General features: G+C 44.5%; 1 protein-coding gene across 1 annotated transcript in view; it reads right to left on the bottom strand.

Moving 5' to 3' along the window:
• Positions 1 to 19862, bottom strand: part of LOC122809003 (ras-related protein Rab-7a-like) — a 626015-nt gene that overhangs the window by 278202 nt on the left and 327951 nt on the right. The window contains exon 3 of the mRNA XM_044080186.1: positions 15687 to 15813. Coding sequence (XP_043936121.1) covers positions 15687 to 15813 — 127 coding nt within the window. The remainder of the gene's footprint in view (positions 1 to 15686; positions 15814 to 19862) is intronic.

The following is a 19862-nucleotide window of genomic DNA, read 5'->3' as shown; positions in this document are numbered from 1 at the left end:
CTCTCCCTGAGACTCCAAAGAGACACCTGGCAAAACCTCCGGCTCCACTGAGCCTTCCAAAGAACCGACGTCTGGGACTGTCGGTTCCTCCACCCTAGGCTTTGCTGCTTTATCTTTGCTTTTTAGCGAAGCCGGCCGGAGCATCCGACGGCATTTTATAATTACAACGCTTCCCAAACACTAACCTGGCACAGTCTAACCTTCTTTTAATAGTGCGTTTGTTAAATCTAGCACAAGAGCGGCATCCAACAACGCCGTGCTCACGCCCTAAACAAGGTATACACAAAGTATGGTAATCCCTATGAGGTATCTGTTTCCCACAAGAAATACAGTTATTCACTTTTTCTGACATCCGGTTAAATACTGAGGCAAGAAAAAAACAAAATATTCCCCAACGGGGTACTTAACCAACTTTGATTCGGTCTGAAACTCTGACTTCAGAAACTTTCAGAACGCCAACCTGCACTCGCAAAATTGCTTCTGCATCGGACCATGCGGCAAAAAAGACTGAGGATATGACGTCGGTCATGCGCATTAGTACCCTGACGTACTGACGTCAGTCTAATGCGCCCTGACCAACGTCAGCCATATACTTTGGTATTCGGGCCGACTGGACAGCGGACTACCCAATAGTTAGGACTGCAGCAATGTGGAATGAAGAACATCTTAGCTTTTACTTGATCTGGCAAGTTTTGTTCCTTTAACCAAGCATGTCTTCTGATGACTGTACCAGAGGCAGCAGCCCTACAAGAAGTCTCCAAGGCATCAAATTCACAGTCTAAACCATGCTTCCCAACTTGTTCAGTGGCATGCATTAAGTCATGTAATTCCTTATCTGCACAGGCAGAAATGAAAGTTGGCTTTTGTTTCAAAACGGACGGAAGAAATTTCAGCATATGAAATGGACAGTTTAAAACCCCAATAGATAAAGTAGCAGAAGTGTACACTTTTTGCCCCATCTTTCTAAAGATCTGGAATCCTTCTCAGTGGGAATGGGGTTTTTAGCAGTAGCGGCCTTAACCCCCTTAGGACCCTGAGAAATGGTTTCAGGATCAGCAGTAGGATTCTTAAATAAAAACTGGTGGGAATCAGGAACCCTATAATATCTGCCTGGCTTAACAGGAGCTGGAGGAAGAGAGTCTGGAGTTAAGTTAGCCTCCGAAAAAGCATCATCCACAATATCCAAAATAGGAGGGATAGCCAAGGGTCTATGTTGGGGAAGAAGAAAAAAAAATCCCTAAGTCTTTTCTTAGATTCCGAGTGCTCCAGTCCTTCCCAATGAAAATGTTCCCTCATTTCATGTAAAGTTTCCCCAAAAGAGAAATCCTCAGGGGGAGACGCTGAAGGAATGGATTCCTCAGCATCAGAATCCTCATAAGGAGGGAAAGAATATTCCTGGACAGAAAATAAACTGAACAGAAGCCTGTACACTTCCTGCCTTGGCCTTTTATCTGGAGGGGGATGTGAACCCCCTAATCATAGTAAGTCCTCCGCCATCTTAAGTAACTGTTTCTGAGACTTGGGTGCCGGATCAGAAGAGGCCTGAGCTGTAGTCTTTGATTTGGAAGGAGTCTTTGGCTTTGCCTTTATTAGAACCGGAGTAGGCCTGAAAACCCCTTCGGAAGCCGGTACCTGCACAGCGGCTCCGGACCCATTCGAAGGAGCATTGTCCGAAGGTCCTGCAACAGAAATATTCAAAGGTCTAGTTGGCTCCTCATGGGAGTCCGTTTCGGCCATCGGTTCAGAAATGGCCGACAGGGGCTGCAAAAGAGCCTCACTGACGGCCAAACCTGAAGCTGGCTCTGCTTGTACAATATCATCCGATTTGGACCTCTGAGGCCTGTCTTTATCCTTGTGTCGTTTGTGAACTCCAGTAGCCGGAACCAAATCCGACATTTTGTAATTAAAGCACCTACCGAAGTAATGAAATGCAAAATCGTACCTTCGTTTAATCGTACATTGATTGAATCTAGCACAAAACCGACAACTAGCTACGTCGTGGTTAGGGCCTAAGCAAGGAATACAGTAAGAATGAAAATCCTTATGAGGCATTTGCTTCCCACATTAAATACAATTATTAACTTTTTCTGACATCGGACTGGAGCAAGAAAAAAGTTTCCCCAACGGGGTACTTAGCTTTGAGTAGGAGAAGAAAGTCTTCAGAGTGAAGTACGTTTCGCAAAAATTGTCAGGAGTCAGCCGACTGGCAAATGCGAACTGCTATCACCGCACGGCAAGACAGACTGGAGAAAGTACAGTTTTGTACCTACCATAAATGTAGATGTTAGAGTGCTAATACAGCTGCAGTCATAACAGATGGGTTCTCCTGCCGTCAGGCGGGTCCTCGGTCGGCCGAATTCCAAAGTCTAGGTCCGGCGTCGGTTGTCGTCGCTTCTTCTCTGACGTCAGAGCGCCAGGGGTATAAATGAACCAGCAGACGCCAGTTTCTTCAGTTTTTCTTGCCCCAGATGTCAGGTGCCCCCCAGAAGGAAGGCGATACATAAATTTGTGCAATAAAGCAATGCAATATAATCCAAAAAACAGTAGTTGCAAGCAAATACACCATAAAAGAATACCCCAAGAGGGGAAGGAGGGAGGGAAACCGGGACTGCAGCTGTATTAGCACTCCAACATCTACATTTATGGTAGGTACAAAACTATTATGTTCATCGTGCATACAGCTGCAGTCATAACAGATGGGTAGAATCCCAAAGCTAAGAAAGGGGTGGTAGGCACTAGGTGGAACTAGGAGGAGCCAGAATGCCCTGCAAGACTGCTGTGGCAAAGCCTGCTCTAGTTTTGGAGTATAATGGTAGGTGTTGGTGCTTGGAAAAGTGCACAGAACTCCAAGTGGCTGCTTCCAATATGTCCTTGGTAGGAACTCCTCTGAGGAAAGCTGCAGAGGTAGCTGTGGCCCTTGTGGAGTGAGATCTGATGCCTGCAGGTACAGTCTTACCATGAAAAGAGTAAGAAAAGCATATGCAGTGGGCTATCCATTTTGAGATTGTTTGGTTTCCCTTGAGCTCCTACAGCATAGGACACAAAGAGCTGTTCTGATTTTCTGAAAGGCTTTGTTCTGTCCAAATAATAACGCAGCTGTCTGTGGGGATGTCCAAGGAATGTAGTAGTCTCTCCCCTTTGTTTTGAGGATTAGGGTAAAAGGTAGGTAAGTGTATAGCCTGATTCAAAGCTACCCTGGATACCACCTTTGGCATAAGGGACGGGTTGGTTCCTAAGGAAACTGCCCTGATGGAAGATAAAAGGCTGCACAGCCATGAGGGCTTGTAGTTCCGATACCCTACGAGTGGAGGTGATAGCCAGAAGGAAAGCTGTTTTCCAGGACAAATATTGCAAATCTGTTGAGGCAGCCGGCTCAAAAGGAGGCCGGGTCAGCTTTTCTAGTATGAAATTGAGATCCCAAGAAGGTATTGGTTGTTTCCTTGGTTTCATATTCTTTGCCCCTCTGAGGAACTGTCTTAAGAGGGGGTGAGAGAATAAAGGTGGATCAGTGTTGCATTCTGCAGAAATGTCTGAGGCATGGATTTTGATGGAGGATGAAAGTCCACTGCTTAGCAGCTCAGCTAAATACTGTAATACGAGGTAAATACAGTTTTCCAGGATCCTGGTCCTTTTTCTCATTCCAGGCACAAAACAGTTTCCATTTTGCGGAGTAAGCTTTTCTGGTAGACTGCCTTCTGGCCTCCAAAATGACATCCTGCACCTCCTTGGAGAGTAGGGTCTGTTGTGTTAAGGAATCTTCCATGCGGCCAGATTAAGGGTTTTCAGCTGACTGAAGAGTTTTGAAGCTGTGCTGAGTCAGAAGAGGCATTCGAGGTGGGGTCCATGGAGGGGAATGAGTCAGGCTCCTCAGGAGTGGGTACCAGTGCTGTCTTGGCCAGTCTGCAGCAATGAGAATCATCTTTGGTCTGTCTGCTCTGGTTTTTAGTAGAACTTTGGGCAGTAGAGGAAGAGGTGGGAAGGCATAAACTGTCATTGTTGTCCAACTGAAAGAGAGCGTCCACTCTCCAGGCCTGTGGATGGAAAGTCCTTGAGCAGAATTTTGTCAATTGGTGATTTTTGTGGGAGGCAAAGACATCTATGTCTGGCCTTCCCCATGCTCGAATTATCTCTCTAAAAACTTGAGGATGCAACTTCCATTCGTGTGGATCTGTCATATTCCTGCTTAGGTTGTCTGCCAGCGTGTTTTCCTTGCCTGGCAAGTACTGTGCTTGAAGTTAGATTTGTAATTCCAGGGCCATGTCCCAAAGTGACATGGCCAGCCTGCACAGGGGGTATGAATGGGTTCCTCCCTGTTTATGTACCACATTACTGTGGTGTTGTCTGTCCTTATCAATAGTTGACCTGGATGCAGAAGGTCTTTGAAAGCTGTAACAGCATTTGTTACTGCTAGCATTTCCTTTTGATTGATGTGAAGGTGCTTTTCTTTTTGGGACCATCTGTCCTGCATGCACCGATCTGTCATGTGCGCCCCCCAGGCGTAGTCAGAGGCATATGTTGGGATGACTTGATTCGCTTGAGGCTTGCAGAATAGGAGACCTGAGTTTGTTTGGCATGCTTGAGCCCACCACAGAAATTCCTTTTGAAGACATGGAATTAGTGGTATTATTGTTCCCAAACTGTGGCTGTGTTGAGACCATATGTTTTTCAGGTACCATTGAAGTTTCCTCATGCAGCTTTGCACATGGGATTAGTAAGATGCAAGATGCCACGAATCCCAGAGCCTGCATGATTTGCCTTGCAGTCAGCCTGGTGAAATTTGCTAGTGTTTTGAAGTATTGAGTTAGTTGCCCTTGCTTCTCTGGCGTGAGGTAGGCCATCTAGGTGTTTGTGTCCAAGTTGGCACCCAGGAAAATTATTTTCTGAGAGGGTATTAGCCTTGATTTCTTTTTGCTGACTGTGTATCCCAGAGAATTCAACAATCTTATTACAAAAGCCAGAGGTTTCAGAAGTATGTGCTTGCTGTCCGCTTGGATCAGGCAGTCGTCCAAATATGGATATATTTGTATCCCTTGAAGTCTGCAGTAGGCAATTACTGATGCCAGACATTTCGTGAATACTCTGGGCGCAGTAGATAAGCCAAAGGGCAATGCAGAGAATTGATAATGGGTTGAACCTGCAAGAAATCTGAGGTATCTTCTGCAATTTTGTCTGATTGGGACATGCAGGTATGCCTCCTTGAGGTCCAACGTTACCAGCCAAGACTCCTTGCCCAGCATGGGAAGAAGCTGCTGTAAAGTGAGCATCTTGAATTTTGGTACGAGTAAAAATGTGTTTAAGACTGATAGGTCTCCACTCTTTTTCCCTTCCTTGGTACCAGGAATAGTCTGGAATATAAACCTTGACCTTGTTCGTGAGTAGGTACCTCTTGAATAGCTTTCATGTCCATGAGATCTGAAATTTGTCTTTGTGCCTCTGCCCTTTGTGTGGCAGGTTTGGCATGCCTCATTTTTGGAAGGGTGTGATAATGGAATCTGTAGCCTCTGTTAATAATGTCCAGGATCCATTTGTCTTGTGACAATATGCCAATGTTTTGAAAATAATGCCAGTTTTCCTCCTAAGGGTGCTGCCATTTGAGCCTTGCTTGGCATGCAAAGGGGAAAGTCATTGGGCTTGCTTTCTGACTGGCTGTGAACTATCCTCACCACCTCTGTGTAGGAACTTGCCATTGTCTGCCCCTATACGATCCTTGAGATTGCCCTCTGCCTCTCGGGCGCCTGTATCTACCTCTTTGGGGTCTGTCCGTGGCTGGAAAGGACCAATTTTTGGAAGGCCAATTTCTACTGAAACGTGGAGGATGTACCTGTAGAAAATCTTTCACTGTTTGCATTGATTTAGCTTTCTCCTCCATTTTCTTTAATACCTCCTCAGCTTTATCACCAAATAATACATCCTTTTGAAGAGGGGCATCTAGTAATTTAGCTTTGACATGATCTGGTAAGGTTTGCTCCTTGAGCCAGGCATGTCTACGTATGACTGATCCTGTAACAGCAGCTCTACAAGAGGCCTCTAGAGCATCAAAACCACATTGCAAGGTATGTTTACCCACTTGTTCTGCACTATGTATCAAATCCTGCAACTCCTTCAAGTCTGGTTGTTCAGGTTGTGACATTTTGCTTCTAAACTGTGATAACAGAAACTGTTGGTACTTCAGCATATGGAACTGACAGTTTAATGCCCTCATGGTTAAGGTGGCCGAGGTGTATACCTTTTTTCCCCACCTTTCTAAGGATCTGGAGTCCCTCTCGGAAGGTAATGGGTTTTTGGCAGTGGAGGCCTTAATTCCCTTGGGACCCTGTGAAATAGTTTCTGGGTCAGCCGCATGACTTTTGTATAAAAATTGGTGAGAGTCTGGAACCCGGTAATACCTGTCAGGCTTGACTGGAGCTGGAGGTAAAGAATCTGGGTTAAGGCAGGCCTCTGAGTACACATCATCTAATATGTTTAAGACAGGAGGTATAGCCAGAGGCCTGTGTTGAGGGAGCAAGAGGAATTCCCAGAGCCTTTACTTGGAGTCTGAGTACTCTTGGCCTTCCCAGTGGAAGTGTTCCCTCAAGGTATGCAAGGTTTCCCCAAAAGAGTAATCCTCTAGGGGGGAGACAGAGGGAATGGACTCCTCAGCATCAGAATCTTCAAAAGGGGAGTAAGAACGTTCCTGTTCAGAGTGTTCTGAAATAATGGAGGCCTGGTCAGAGGGGGATTTTTCCTCCACTCTGGGCCTTTTATCCAGGGGGGGGGGGGGGGGGTTGAGATCCCCTGATAAGAGTAATCAAATCCTCAGCCATTTTAAGCATCTGCTTTTTAGGCATGGGGCCTTGAGAGGGGCCCTGTGGAGCTTGTTTTAGAATGCATGGCTGCTTTAGATTTAGTGTAAGCCTTAATGGAAAAAGGCCTGAAGACACCTTGAGAGGTGGCAGGCCTGTCTGAACTCTGAGTTTCCCCATCAAGAGTGACTTCTGTTTCTGTAGTGTTGTGGGCCGAAGAGCCTGCGACCTCGGGCACAGAAGACACCGCTAATTAAGTGTCATCGGTAGTCAGGGGCTGCATAGGCGCCTCGCTGAGAACCGGAGCACATGTAGTCGGCTTTAGCATGGTGTCTGTAGAAGTCGCGGACCTCGTATGTCTGTCCTTATCTTTACGTCATTTACTCAAAATTGGAGTCTACGATGACATGTTGTAATTAAACTTTTTGCCAAAATAGTGTTGGGCGAACTCCGCCCGACGCTTTAGTGCGTCTGTTGAATGTAGAAAAACGACAGGCCGAGAAGTCGTGGTCTGGGCCTAAGCAAGGTATACAGAGGGAATGGAAATCCTTATGCGGTATTTGCTTCCCACATGAAATGCAATTATTAACTGTCTGACATCGGTCTGAGGCAAGAAAAGTTTCCCCAACGGGGTACTTAGCTTTCTAGAAGTCTTTGGTTGAAAATTATTCGTAATCTCAGGAGCTGGCCGACCGGCACTTGCGAACTGCTTCTGCTTCGGGCACCGCGCGGCAAAAAAAGTGAAGAAAATAGCGTTGGCTGGTTCTTTTATACCCCTGTCGCACTGACATCAGGGAAGCAGCGACGACAACCGACGCCAGACCTAGACTTTGGAATTCGGCTGACCGAGGACCCGCCTGACAGCAGGAGGACCCATCTGTTATGACTGCAGCTGTATGCACGATGATCATCATGGCGTCGGCTGTCAGCTTTGTACTCCTGGCGCTCTGACGTCAGGGAGCATGGCTGAACAGCCGACGCCGGACCTAGACTTTGGGATTCTGGCCGACCGAGGACTGCCTGCCGGCAGGGGAGAACCCTACAGTCATGACTGCAACAGTGAAACACGATGAACAATTGGTTATATCATTCCCCAGAACAGCGTGTGATGAAGGCCAGGTGGAAATAAAACAGTCTAGTTTGCTAGGAGATTAGGAATAACCCCCTAGCAAGGAGGAATTTCCTCCCACTGCCATCTGTAACCTTGAGATTTTCAAAACATTTGAAACTATCTGCTGCCAGAGAGAAGTGGAGATTCAGACTTTCTGGAAGGAAAAAGACTTAAGGTGGGAGGAGAGAACAAGGTCCCTTAAACAGTCAAATCCGACTTGGACTGCCCTTGAAATTGGCAGGGTCCTCCCTATCTTCTTTTTGGAACTCCCTCGCCATTGCTACCAAAACATCAGTTTACCAGGATTTTGCAGAGACTGTATTTTACTTCTTACCTAAACTGGATGAAGAATTAGGGAATCCCTTAGAAATCATGAAAAGGAGTGAGGAGAAATCATGAAAAGGATTGAGGAGAAATCATGAAAAGGAGTGATGAAAAATTATGAGATTCCATGAATCAGCTTTCCCCATTCATCACAGTTTGACCTCTGCAGCAAAGGGACCAAAACTTTCTATCAACAGCAGAATTTTAAATCTAATTTTCACATCTGGGAGGTTGAGAATGAAGCCAAGCAAACCTCAAAAACAGTGTCAATAGCCCTGGTAGTAGTATCAACAATCGTACACACACTAAACAAGGAGTTCGACCTGCAAAATGGAAGAAATGAAACAATTTAAAGCAGATTTTCTCACAAGATGAAACTGCAGATAAAGAATTCCCCATACTTTCACAATTAATCAGAACATGTGAGCCAGACCATTCAAAATTCTGGAAATCAAGCTGCAAAAGCAAACAAGTTTCCCACACCCATCAATATTCACATTCTTATCAGAACAGTAAGATAGTAAACTGTTCAGCAGCAGTAGGATTAACCAAAAGCTAAGCTACAGGGTCAAGACTGGGATGAGTGCATAAAAACTTAAGATTGAGGAACTTTACAATCAAGCTTTTTATAGGCAGTAGGCCAACTGTCAAACAGTAGACAACGATAAATCCCCCAAAGAGGACAGCACAAGAGGAATGGGTAAAGGAAATTTTCTGCAACAGCTCACAGTATTTTGAGGAACTAAGGAAAAGTACAGTTTTGTACCTACCATAAATGTAGATGTCCGAACTGGATAGCATCTGCAGTCATAACTGGGTTGTCCTGTTGTCAGGCAGCCCTTCAGTCGGCCGGATTCCAAAGTCCGGGTCCGGCTTCGGCTGATGTCGCACTTCACCCGACGTCATCTCTGTTGGTCTTCGGGTATAAAGGCATCAGCAGACGCCATTTTCCTCAGTGTTTCTTGCCCCAGATGCCAGTTGCCCTCTTGAAGGCTAAAATTTGGATAAATGCCAATGTTTCCAAAAAGATAGAGGTAAACACAAAAATAAGCATGTATGTACATATATACAAACAAATACACCATAAGAGACTCCCCCCACCAGCTAGCTATTAGGAGGGTAAACACCCTAGGAGTACCACAGAGGGGAAGGAGGGAGGGTAATCCTGACTGCAGATGCTATCCAGTTCGGACATCTACATTTATGGTAGGTACAAAACTGTACTATGTCCTTCATGGATGCATCTGCAGTCATAACAACTGGGTAGAATACCATAGCCAACTAGGGGAGGAGGAAAAACTAGATTATGGTGTGTTTAGGATCCCTTGCAGTACAGCAGTGGCAAACCCTGCTCGGGATCTGGAATATAGAGGCAAATGGCAAATGTATGCACGGAGGTCCAAGTAGCCGCCTCAATAATGTCTTTGGTTGCCACTCCTCGTAAGAAGGCTGTGGTAGTGGCTGTTGCCCTTGTAGAATGAGGTCTTATGTTCTGTGGAATTGGTTTTCCATGGAAGGAGTAACAGAATCGTATGCAATTTCCTATCCATTTGGAGATTGTCTGTTTGGAAATAGCTTTTCCTTCCCTTCCTGTTGCATAGGCTACAAAAAGCTGGTCTGTTTTTCTGCTACTTTTTGTTCTGTCCAGGTAGTAGCGTAGTTGTCTATGTACATCCAAGGTATGCAGTATTCTTTCCCCTCTGTTTTGTGGGTTGGGAAAGAAGGTAGGTAGGTGGATTGCCTGGTTTAAAGACACTCTGGATACCACCTTAGGCATAAATGTAGGATTAGTCCTCATGGACACTATCTTGGTGGAAGATTAGGAAGGGCTGGACTGCCATTAGGGCCTGAAGTTCAGAAACCCTCCTGGCTGAGGTTATTGCCAGTAGGAAAGCAGTTTTCCACGATAGATGCTGTAGGTCTGCTGTTGCTGCTGGTTCAAAAGGTGATAGTGTCAACTTTTCTAGCACAAAGTTCAAGTCCCAAGCTGGCAATGGTGGTTTCCTTGGAGGTTTTACATTCTTGATTCCTCTGAGGAACTGCCTGAGTAGAGGATGTGAAAAGACAGGTGGATCAAAGCTGTATTCTGCTGATATAGCTGATGCATGTATCTTGATGGAGGAGTAGGACAGGCCTGTATGTAGAAGTTCTGCCAAATACTCCAGAATGTTAGGCATATCTATGTTTGACACATCTTTTCCTCTTTCAGTACTCCAAATGACAAACCTTTTCCATTTTCCTGCATAGTTCCTTCTTGTTGAAGGTCTGCGGGCTTCAAGAATAATATCTTTAACCCTTTGGGAAAGTTCTGGATTAGCTGCTGCTATGTGATGTTCCATGCAGTCAGTTGCAACGTTTTTAGGTTTGGATGCATGATGCTGTAGTTGTTCTGAGTTATCAAAGGCATCAGCGGTATTGGCCACATATTGTTCCGAGACATGCTCCTCAGCAGTGGGTACCAGTGTTGTCTTGGCCAGTTTGGAGCTATCAGGATTATCCTTGGACGTTCTTCCTTGATTTTTAGTAATACCTTGTGTATCAAGGGAAGAGGTGGGAATGCATATGCTGTTAGGCCTTTCCAGCTGAAGGAGAGCGAATCCACTTTCCATGCCAGTGGGTGGAATGTCCTTGTGCAGAATTTTTTGAGCTGGTGATTGAGAGGGGAAGTGAATAGATCTATCTGAGGCATTCCCCATTTCTTTGAGATGGTCTTGAAGATGTCCGGGTGTAGCATCCATTCGTGGGCATCCGATGTGGTTCTGCTTAATATGTCTGCTAGAGTATTCTCCTTTCCGGTACAAATATTGCCTGTAACTGGATGTTGTAGCTGAGTGCCAGGTTCCACAGCTCCAAAGTCATTCTGCATAGGGGGTATGAATGAGTGCCTCCCTGTTTGTTGATGTACCACATGACTGTGGTGTTGTCTGTCCTTATCAACTGGCCCTCTGAGAAATGGTCTGAACTTTTGGATTGCCAGTTTTACTGCCAGCATTTCTTTTAGGTTGATGTGCAGGTGAAGTTGATCCTGCGTCCACAATCCTTGCACGCATTTGTCCAGCATGTGGGCCCCCCATCCTAGGTCTGAAGCGTCTGTTGTGATGGTCTGGTTTGCTTGACATCTGCGAAAGGGTAGACCTGGGTTTGACTGGCATGCTTGAGCCCACCATAGGAACTCCTGTTTTAAGCATGGAATTAGTGGAATTTCTGTTTCTAGGCTGTGCCTGTGTTGGGACCATAAATTCTTTAGGTACCACTGTAGTTTTCTCATATGTAGTCTGGCAAGTGGGACCAAGATTATGCATGATGCCATGAAGCCCAAGGCCTGCAGTACTTTTCTTGCTGTTAACTTGTTCTGTTTTGTTAGAGCCAAGAAGTAAAGAGGGAGTTCTTTTTGTTTTTCTGCAGTTAGGAATGCCATTTGTCTTACTGTGTCCAATTCCGCGCCCAAGAACGTCCTTGTTTGGGATGGTATCAGCCTTGATTTTTGTAAATTGACTGTGTATCCCAGTGCTTGTAGCAAGTAAATGACCCTTTGTAAATCTGTTGTCAGCTTGCTTTTGTTGTCCCCTTGTAGCAGGCAGTCGTCCAGGTATGGGTAAATCTGAATTCCCTGTAGTCTGCAGTGGGCGATTACTGATGCCAGGCATTTTGTGAATACTCTGGGCAGTAGATAAGCCAAAGGGCAATGCTGAGAATTGATAATGCTCTGATCCTGCAAGAAATCTGAGGTATCTTCTGCAGATTGGTCGAATGGGGACGTGCAGGTATGCCTCCTTGAGATCTAGAGTTACCAGCCAACACTCCTTGCCCAGCATGGGAAGAAGTTGCTGTAGGGTCAGCATTTTGAATTTTGGGACAATGATGTATGTATTTAAGGTGGACAGGTCGAGAATAGGTCTCCAACTTTTTCCTTTCTTGGAACTAGGAATAGTCTGGAGTAGAATCCCTTTCCTTGTTCTGTTGTTGGCACTCTTTCCACAGCTCTCATGTTTGCTAATTGCATTATCTGTTGTAGAGCCTCTGTTTTTTGATTTGGAGGTAGGTTTGGCATTCCTCTTTTGACTGGTAAAGTGTGGAAGTGGAACCGGTAACCTTGATCTATGGTTTGTAAAATCCACTTGTCTTTTGTGATATAGTGCCAGTTCTTGAAAATAAGGTTAATTTGCCGCCTAATGGAGCTGCTATTTGTTCCCTGGTAGGCGGATTTAGAATTAAGTCACTGTGGTTGTGTTGTTGTAGTGGCAGTGGTTGTGTCTGTGCCTCTGTTGTTACCTTGCCACTGTCGTCCTCTGTAGGCACCTCCTCTGGATTGGTTTCTGCCTCTGGAACGTCTATTCCTGCCCCTTTGGGATCTTGTGGAGTCAGGAAAGGACCAATTTTGGCAGGCCAGTTCCTGCTAAACCTTGGGGTTGAACCTGCAAGAAATCTTTAACCGTTTGAACAGATTTTGCCTTTTCTTCCATTTTCTTCATTACCTGCTGGGCAGGTGTACAAAACAAGCTGGTCTTATCCATAGGAGCATCTAATAACTTAGCTTTAACATGATCCGGTAAGGCTTGTTCCTTTAGCCATGCATGTCTTCTTATCACTGTGCCAGTCATGGCTGATCTAAATGAAGCCTCCAGTGCATCATAGCCACATTTTAAGGAATGGTTACTAACCTGTTGAATGTTATTTACCATTTCTAATACATATTTCTTATCAATAGAGTCATCAGAGGATAGCTTTTTTGTTAACTGATCAAGCATAAACTCTTGGTATTGTATCATGTGAAACTGACAGTTTAAAGCTCTAGCTGAGAGAGTAGCTGAGGTGTAGACTTTTTTGCCCCATCTGTCTAATGACCTAGCTTCCCTTTCAGAAGGAATAGGGTTTTTAGCTGTGGTCGAGGCTACTGCCCTGGGACCCTGGGATATAGTTTCGGGGTCTGCAAGTGGGGCCTTGTAAAGGTGGTGATGAGTGTCTGGTACCCTGTAAAATCTGTCTGGTTTGGCAGGGGCTGGAGGTAAAGAATCTGGTGCAGAGCAGACATCATTGAAGGCATCGTCCACCACAGAGAGGACCGGAGGTATAGCTAAGGGCCTGTGCTGTGGAAGGTGCAGAAAGGTCCTAAGTCTTTTTCTGGAGTCTGAGAAATCCTGCTGCTGCCATTGGAACTGCTCTCGCATGGCATGTAAGGTTTCCCCAAAGGAGAATTCTTCTGGTGGGGAAGCAGCTGGAATGGATTCTTCAGCATCTGAGTCTTCATAATTGGAGAAAGGAGCCTCTGGCTGGTCTGTTATGTCTGATTCATCGGCAGAATCAGAGGACACAGGCTCAGGGAGCTCTGCCCTAGGTCTCTTCTCTGGGGGCTGAGAGGCCCTGTCTGGGTGAGATTGAGATCCCCTAATTAATGAAATTAAATCTTCTGCCAGAGTAAGCATTTGTGAACTAGAAGAGGGCCTGGTTGTAGGGGGTTTAACAGGCACTGTTTTAGTGGTTTTGGCAGCTTTAGCCCTGGCAAAGGCCTTAATGGACATGGCTGCTGGAGGCCTAGCAGCACCACGTGCTGGGGTAGAGACATCCAAGGGAATGGTGTCTGATAAGTCAGTGGCAACCACCGTAGTGGATAAAATTTCTGAGGCCGATTCAAGAGAAGTAGCAGGGGCCTCAGTGGCAGTGATAGATTCAGCTGTACTTTGATCAGTTTTCTCGGTTTCGGCCGAAACCGTGACACTCGCGGTTTGCTTAACCATGGTTTCGGCCGAAACCGCGGACCGCGAGCGTCGGTCTTTATCTTTGCGTTTTTTAGCAGTTTGGGTAGTCGGAGGATCCGACGGCATAATATACGCAAAATCAGAACCGAAAAACTGTTCAGCAAACTCCGACCGACGCCTAAGCGTTCGTCGGTTGAATGAAGCACAGGCCGAACATGCTGCTACGTCGTGGGCTGGGCCTAAACAAGGCAGACAATAAGAGTGGAAATCTTTATGAGGTATTTGTTTCCCACAAGTTAAACAATTATTAACTTTTTCTGACATCGGCTGAGGCAAGAAAGAGTCCCCAACGGGGTACTTAGCTTTAGAGGTCTTCGAAGTAGTATTCGGTAGAAGTAATCTCTGGATCCGACCGACCGGCACTTGCGAACAGCTTCTGCTTCGGGCGCCACGCGGCAAGAAAGACTGAGGAAAATGGCGTCGGCTGATGCCTTTATACCCGAAGACCAACAGAGATGACGTCGGGTGAAGTGCGACATCAGCCGAAGCCGGACCCGGACTTTGGAATCCGGCCGACTGAAGGGCTGCCTGACGACAGGACAACCCAGTTGTTATGACTGCAGATGCATCCATGAAGGACATCCTCAATGTTCTCCCACTGAAAATGGCACACTATGGAAAGTCTCAGAAAGAAAAATCCACACTAGGAGAAACAGATACTGTGCTCTCAAGAATCCGAATCATGAATCTGATAAGCCAGCTTCTCTCCCTTCACCCTCCTGCTCAGATGTAGATTCTTGAATCTCTCAGGAAAACAGGCAACCCTCATTCTTTCACCATAATCTTGTAAGGGTCAATAAGCTAAATTAAATCCTGCACCAAATCTAATAAACCACTCTTGTCTGAGTATTTAAGATACAGGCTTAGTCTATTTTTTGACAGGAAAAATGGGGCCAGCAGGATTAAAGGCAGTAGCCTCTTCAGAGATGGGCACAATATTCTGACTAAACAGGAAAATGCATCTAGTTTGCTCTCCATGACCAATAGAGTGGCTTTCCCCTACCAAAAGGGGGAAACTAACAGCCAAAGAGGATGTGGCAAACTTCAACAGTGGCTGTAGGTGCTATGCCAGATGGAGGCTAACATAAGAGTGGTCTGAGGAACCAGCTTTGGCCACAACAGCTCAGTCCTTTGCCACTCCCCCAAAAAGTAAAACAAACAAGTGTTCCACAGAAAAATGGTTAACTACTTCAAATAATTTTTTTAATGGATAGGGAAGAAGTGCACTCCTGTTTAAAAGTGCAGTTATGTTTCATGACAGCCTGTTAAACAAAGATTAAAAATAAAATTTTGCTAAGTACATTTAAATACATTTTTATGAGGAAGCCCCCCCCCCCCCCGAAAGGGAACTTATCTGCCAAGCAAAGGAAAAGCACAAGCTGACAGTTGATCCACAAAAGCCCACAGAGGAGAGGTCTTGCCAACATCAAGAAAGCTCTGAAGGACTTGGCGTGCAGTCCTGTGATTTTATGCAGCTTGGCTCAAGCTGTTTAAGTGCACAAAGTGCCCTGAAGCTTTGGAAGTTAACCGGATGTTAGATCCTTGGCAAGATACAACTTGCAGCCAAGGCTACTGCAGCAGTGATCAAAAGACATATACAAATGGCAGCAAGCATCAGCCCAACTACAGCACAAAGTCAGTTCTAAATACACATTGTAATTGGAGTGGCAGCATGCTGGTAAGCAGTGTTAAAGGCAAGCCATGCTTCCATACCTGCATTGTGACCAAACGATCATCCACCATTACTTCCTTTGTAAGGAAGTCTGCTCCTATTGTGGCTTTGTACTGGTTACTGAATTTTTTGTTCACATACTGATTCATCAAGGAAGTCTTGCCAACTCTGTAATCAAACAGATAATACAAGTTAGTACAAACACTTGGTCAAATACACAACCTTGCTGAATACATACACAACTCAGCAAATGCCTTTCAGAAAAAACATTTCTCTACTATATATACACGTGTGCATCTCAGTATCTCAAGACTATAAAGCCAAAAAACCAAAACACCGAAACCCCCAAAAGTGCGAAATTCAAAACAGCGAACATACACACCATACACCACACAACACACACATCGTCCTCCCCACATTACAACAAACACACACAATACAAATACAAAAACCTACCCTACATATAAAGCAGGGGGGCAAGCCCCCCTACACCCCTGCTACTTACATACCAACTCAGAGGTCTCACCAAAACAAAAAAAGACAGTAAACTCACTACTACACACTCTACAGTCCCCTTGCGAGCACACATCACAAATGTACAACCACCACTTTCAACACTAACAAACACTCATACGCTCACCTACCCTAACCCACACCTAAAACTTCCAAACACATACTCAAATCCCTAAAAAATATTCACTTACCTTAATCTCCAACCATATCCACACACCAAACTGTTAATCAGGCACACAGTACATCCCACGTCACGCAATGCACCACAACCACAAATTCGACTGTGTCCAAGGAATCATCCCATCACCTGCTGTCAGACGAGTAATTAGGTATATATATGTTAAAGAACCAAACACAGTGTTGCCTTACGTGCAGCATATACATTTTTTTAATTACCTGCCAGAGTCTAAGCTTTCCCCTTTAACTCCACCCCAACCACTTATTCCACGACAGTAAAAATGCATCCCATCATTTCTTCCAGTGCCATTTTAGTGTACACAACTACAGAGGTGTCTCTCCTTATGCCTCACCTCTCAACTCATCACAGCACCTCCACATTTGCCTCTGCTCCTTCTGTGTAGTTCCAGAACTGAAGTAATCTAGATGCAACTTCACTAGTGCCTGCAAGAAAACAAGGGAGCCATCTGAATGCAACTTACCAGTATCCCATACCACAGATGTAGGACCCATCTATTTCTGGATCTCCGCATCTTTCAACCCAGGAAACAGCGACACCCAAATCCTTTTCATTTTTCTAGACTTACTCCAGCAAGTAGGTTTTCTGCAGAACCCCAAGTGGTAAACAATTCACAGATTACCACCAGAAAAAAAGCAGCACACCAGACAGTTCCAAGTCTACCTCCAAGTAACTGCAGAGAAAAAGTTATGTTCTTACCATAATGTTCCATCTGTGTTGTTGATCTTCATTCATTACTGATGGGTGTCAGGTCCGTCCTCGGAACAGAGTCTGCAGTTAACATGCTCGCGCCAGCCAAAAAACTCTCGAGCCGAGTCTTACCCATAGTGCCCCCCCCTATTGCCTCAGATTGAGTTTGCCCCTAAGGAAGAAAGTGGAGGCTTTATCTGAGCAACTTCCCTATCATAGGCTAGGACCACATCCAAACCCCCCCAGGAGTCTTTCGGAGGGGGGTGCTGGGTGGGTTGTAATGAACGAATGAACACCACCACAGATGGAACGTTATGGCAAGAATATCTTTATCCAATGTTGTTAATCTTCACTCATTCCTTACTGATGGGACAAAGTCCCTAGCTACTTTGTTACCTGCAAGGCCCTATGGAAGAATACTTCTAAGAACCAATGAACTAAAGGAAGCTCTTTCCCTGGAGACCATATCCAATTTGTAATGAAAAGTATGAGGAGTAGACCATGTCGCTGCTGCACAAATGTCATCCACAAAAGCTCTTGCATGGAAAGCAACAGATGTTGCAACTGAATTCCAAAACAAAGGCTCAGAGAAATACCAGGACTACGAATGGTTGTAACAAATATCTAATGAAGTGCTTTTCATCGCTTTCAATGAAGCAGTTTCTTCAGACAAAATAACATGTCCAATGCACATATAAATAATTAACTGTCACATGATCAATCATTAATTAATAAAAGGTCATAGGATACAAACACACAATAGTTCATTGTGAACCATAAATCGATACAATAAAATCAAACTATTAATGGTCATAACACCTCCAAACCGCAAAACTAACCCCAAATTTCCCCCTAAAAATTTCACATACAACATATTGGCGCAAACTACTTCGACAATATCTATTAAGGCTCTTTAGTTTAAGTAAACTAATGTTGCAGGATTCATTTAAACCTGGATTAGCAAATGCGTTTAGCCTTATTTGCCATGCTAGTTCACGTTCAAGTAAATTAAAAGTGCCACCTCTAATATAACACTCTAATCTACTGCTTTAAATACAAATTTGTGCTGTTTATTTGCTAGTGTGTGTTTAGCCAGTGCATTATCAAGTTTATTAGTTTCAATTGCATGCGTTCATAAACTATCGGAGTCGATGCTCCGTTTTGCCGACAGAAAGCCTTGCAAGATGTGCACCTAGCAATATAGACAACAAATTTTCATTTTTAACAACTTGCACCATATGGCGAAAATTACCTACTACATATGCTTTCTGGATGATATCTTCATTTTGTTTCGTGGGGACGAATGTCAAGCACAAAACTTCGTTGATCATTTAAATAATTCAGACTCTCAAGTTCATGTTTAATTTTCAAAATTTCTCTACTGATTTAGATGTTTAACTAAAGATATAGTGAACCATAGGTATGTTTCTAAAATCTTTAGGAAAAATACTTATTGTAACTTATTCCTGCATTTTACTAGTTCTCATCCATTTTCACAGAAGCATTCGATAATGAAGGGTCAATTGATCAGGGCAGCTAAAATGTTAACATTGGAAGCAGACTGTGGATGAATGTAACTTAAGTAATATGTTCCAACAAAGAGGGTATCCCGTGAATCCAACTGAAGAGACACAATGGGACAATTTCTCCCATTCTAAACAAAGATGTACCCATAAATGGAGTAGGAGATATTAGCAAGTGACAACTACTTGCTGACAGAACCAGTCGGACATCAGACTGTTAACACTACTAACCTTTAGGAGTATAGTTTCATTATAACCTTCACTACAGATACTGAAATTGTTAGAACTATCCTTTTTAAAAATTGAGAGTTAAGTATGATAAATTTTTATTAGAAAAGTTGGGTAACTCTCTGAAATTAGTTTTTAGAAGGGGAGTGAATCTTAAAAACCTTCTTGAAAAGAACGTAACAACGGGCATCCATAAGTTTGCTGGAATGTCCGTGTGTGGTAGATGTAGTACGTGTAAATTCTCTGAAACCGGTAGAACATTTTTTATCAATGAAACAAAGTACGAGTTAAAAAAAGAAGTTATGTACTCACCATAACGTTTCATCTGAGTAGGTACTTCATTTGTCTGCAACCTGTGGGTATCTGATCCAACTTCGGATCTGAGCCGGCAGCTTTCCAAGCTATAAGATCCGAGCTCCTAGCTCCTCCCCCTACCCACAATCCCCTGCTACCTGCTGTATTACCTCAGATATACTTTTTTGCCTCATCACCCAACTAATACCCTTGAGAGAGGAATACACAATATCTAATCTTCTGACAAGAAACTTACAGGTGACCAGAAAATCCCGAAAAGGTTCGGGGGATGGCAGGGGGGGGGGTCTGTTGCAGACAAATGAAGTACCTACTCAGATGGAACATTATGGTGAGTACATAACTTCTTTATCTGAAGTAGTTACTTCATTTGCTCTGCAACCTGTGGGACAGAGTCCCCAGCTACTCAAGAAAAACCTGGGTGGCCTTTACGAAAGGATATTCCGAAGCACCGTGGAGCCGAAAGAAGCCCTACCTCTCAAAATCGTATCTAGTTTATAATGAGAAATGAACGTATGAGAAGAGGATCAAGTAGCTGCTGAACATATGTCATCCAAGGGAACCATGGACCAAAAGGCTGCTGAGGTGGCCACAGACCTTGTAGAATGAGCGCAAATTCCAATAGGGGCTGGCTTACCTGACTATGTAACCGTGAATTATGCACCGATGGATCCAATTTGCTACGGTCACTTTGGAAATGGCTTTACCCATAGCTGATTTTGCAAAGGATACAAACAACTAGTCCGACTTGTGAA

Source organism: Protopterus annectens, chromosome 8.part0, assembly GCF_019279795.1.
Source record: "Protopterus annectens isolate FY-2018-M chromosome 8.part0, PAN1.0, whole genome shotgun sequence".
Taxonomy (NCBI): domain Eukaryota; kingdom Metazoa; phylum Chordata; order Ceratodontiformes; family Protopteridae; genus Protopterus; species Protopterus annectens.
This window is presented reverse-complemented; position numbering and strand designations above follow the sequence as displayed.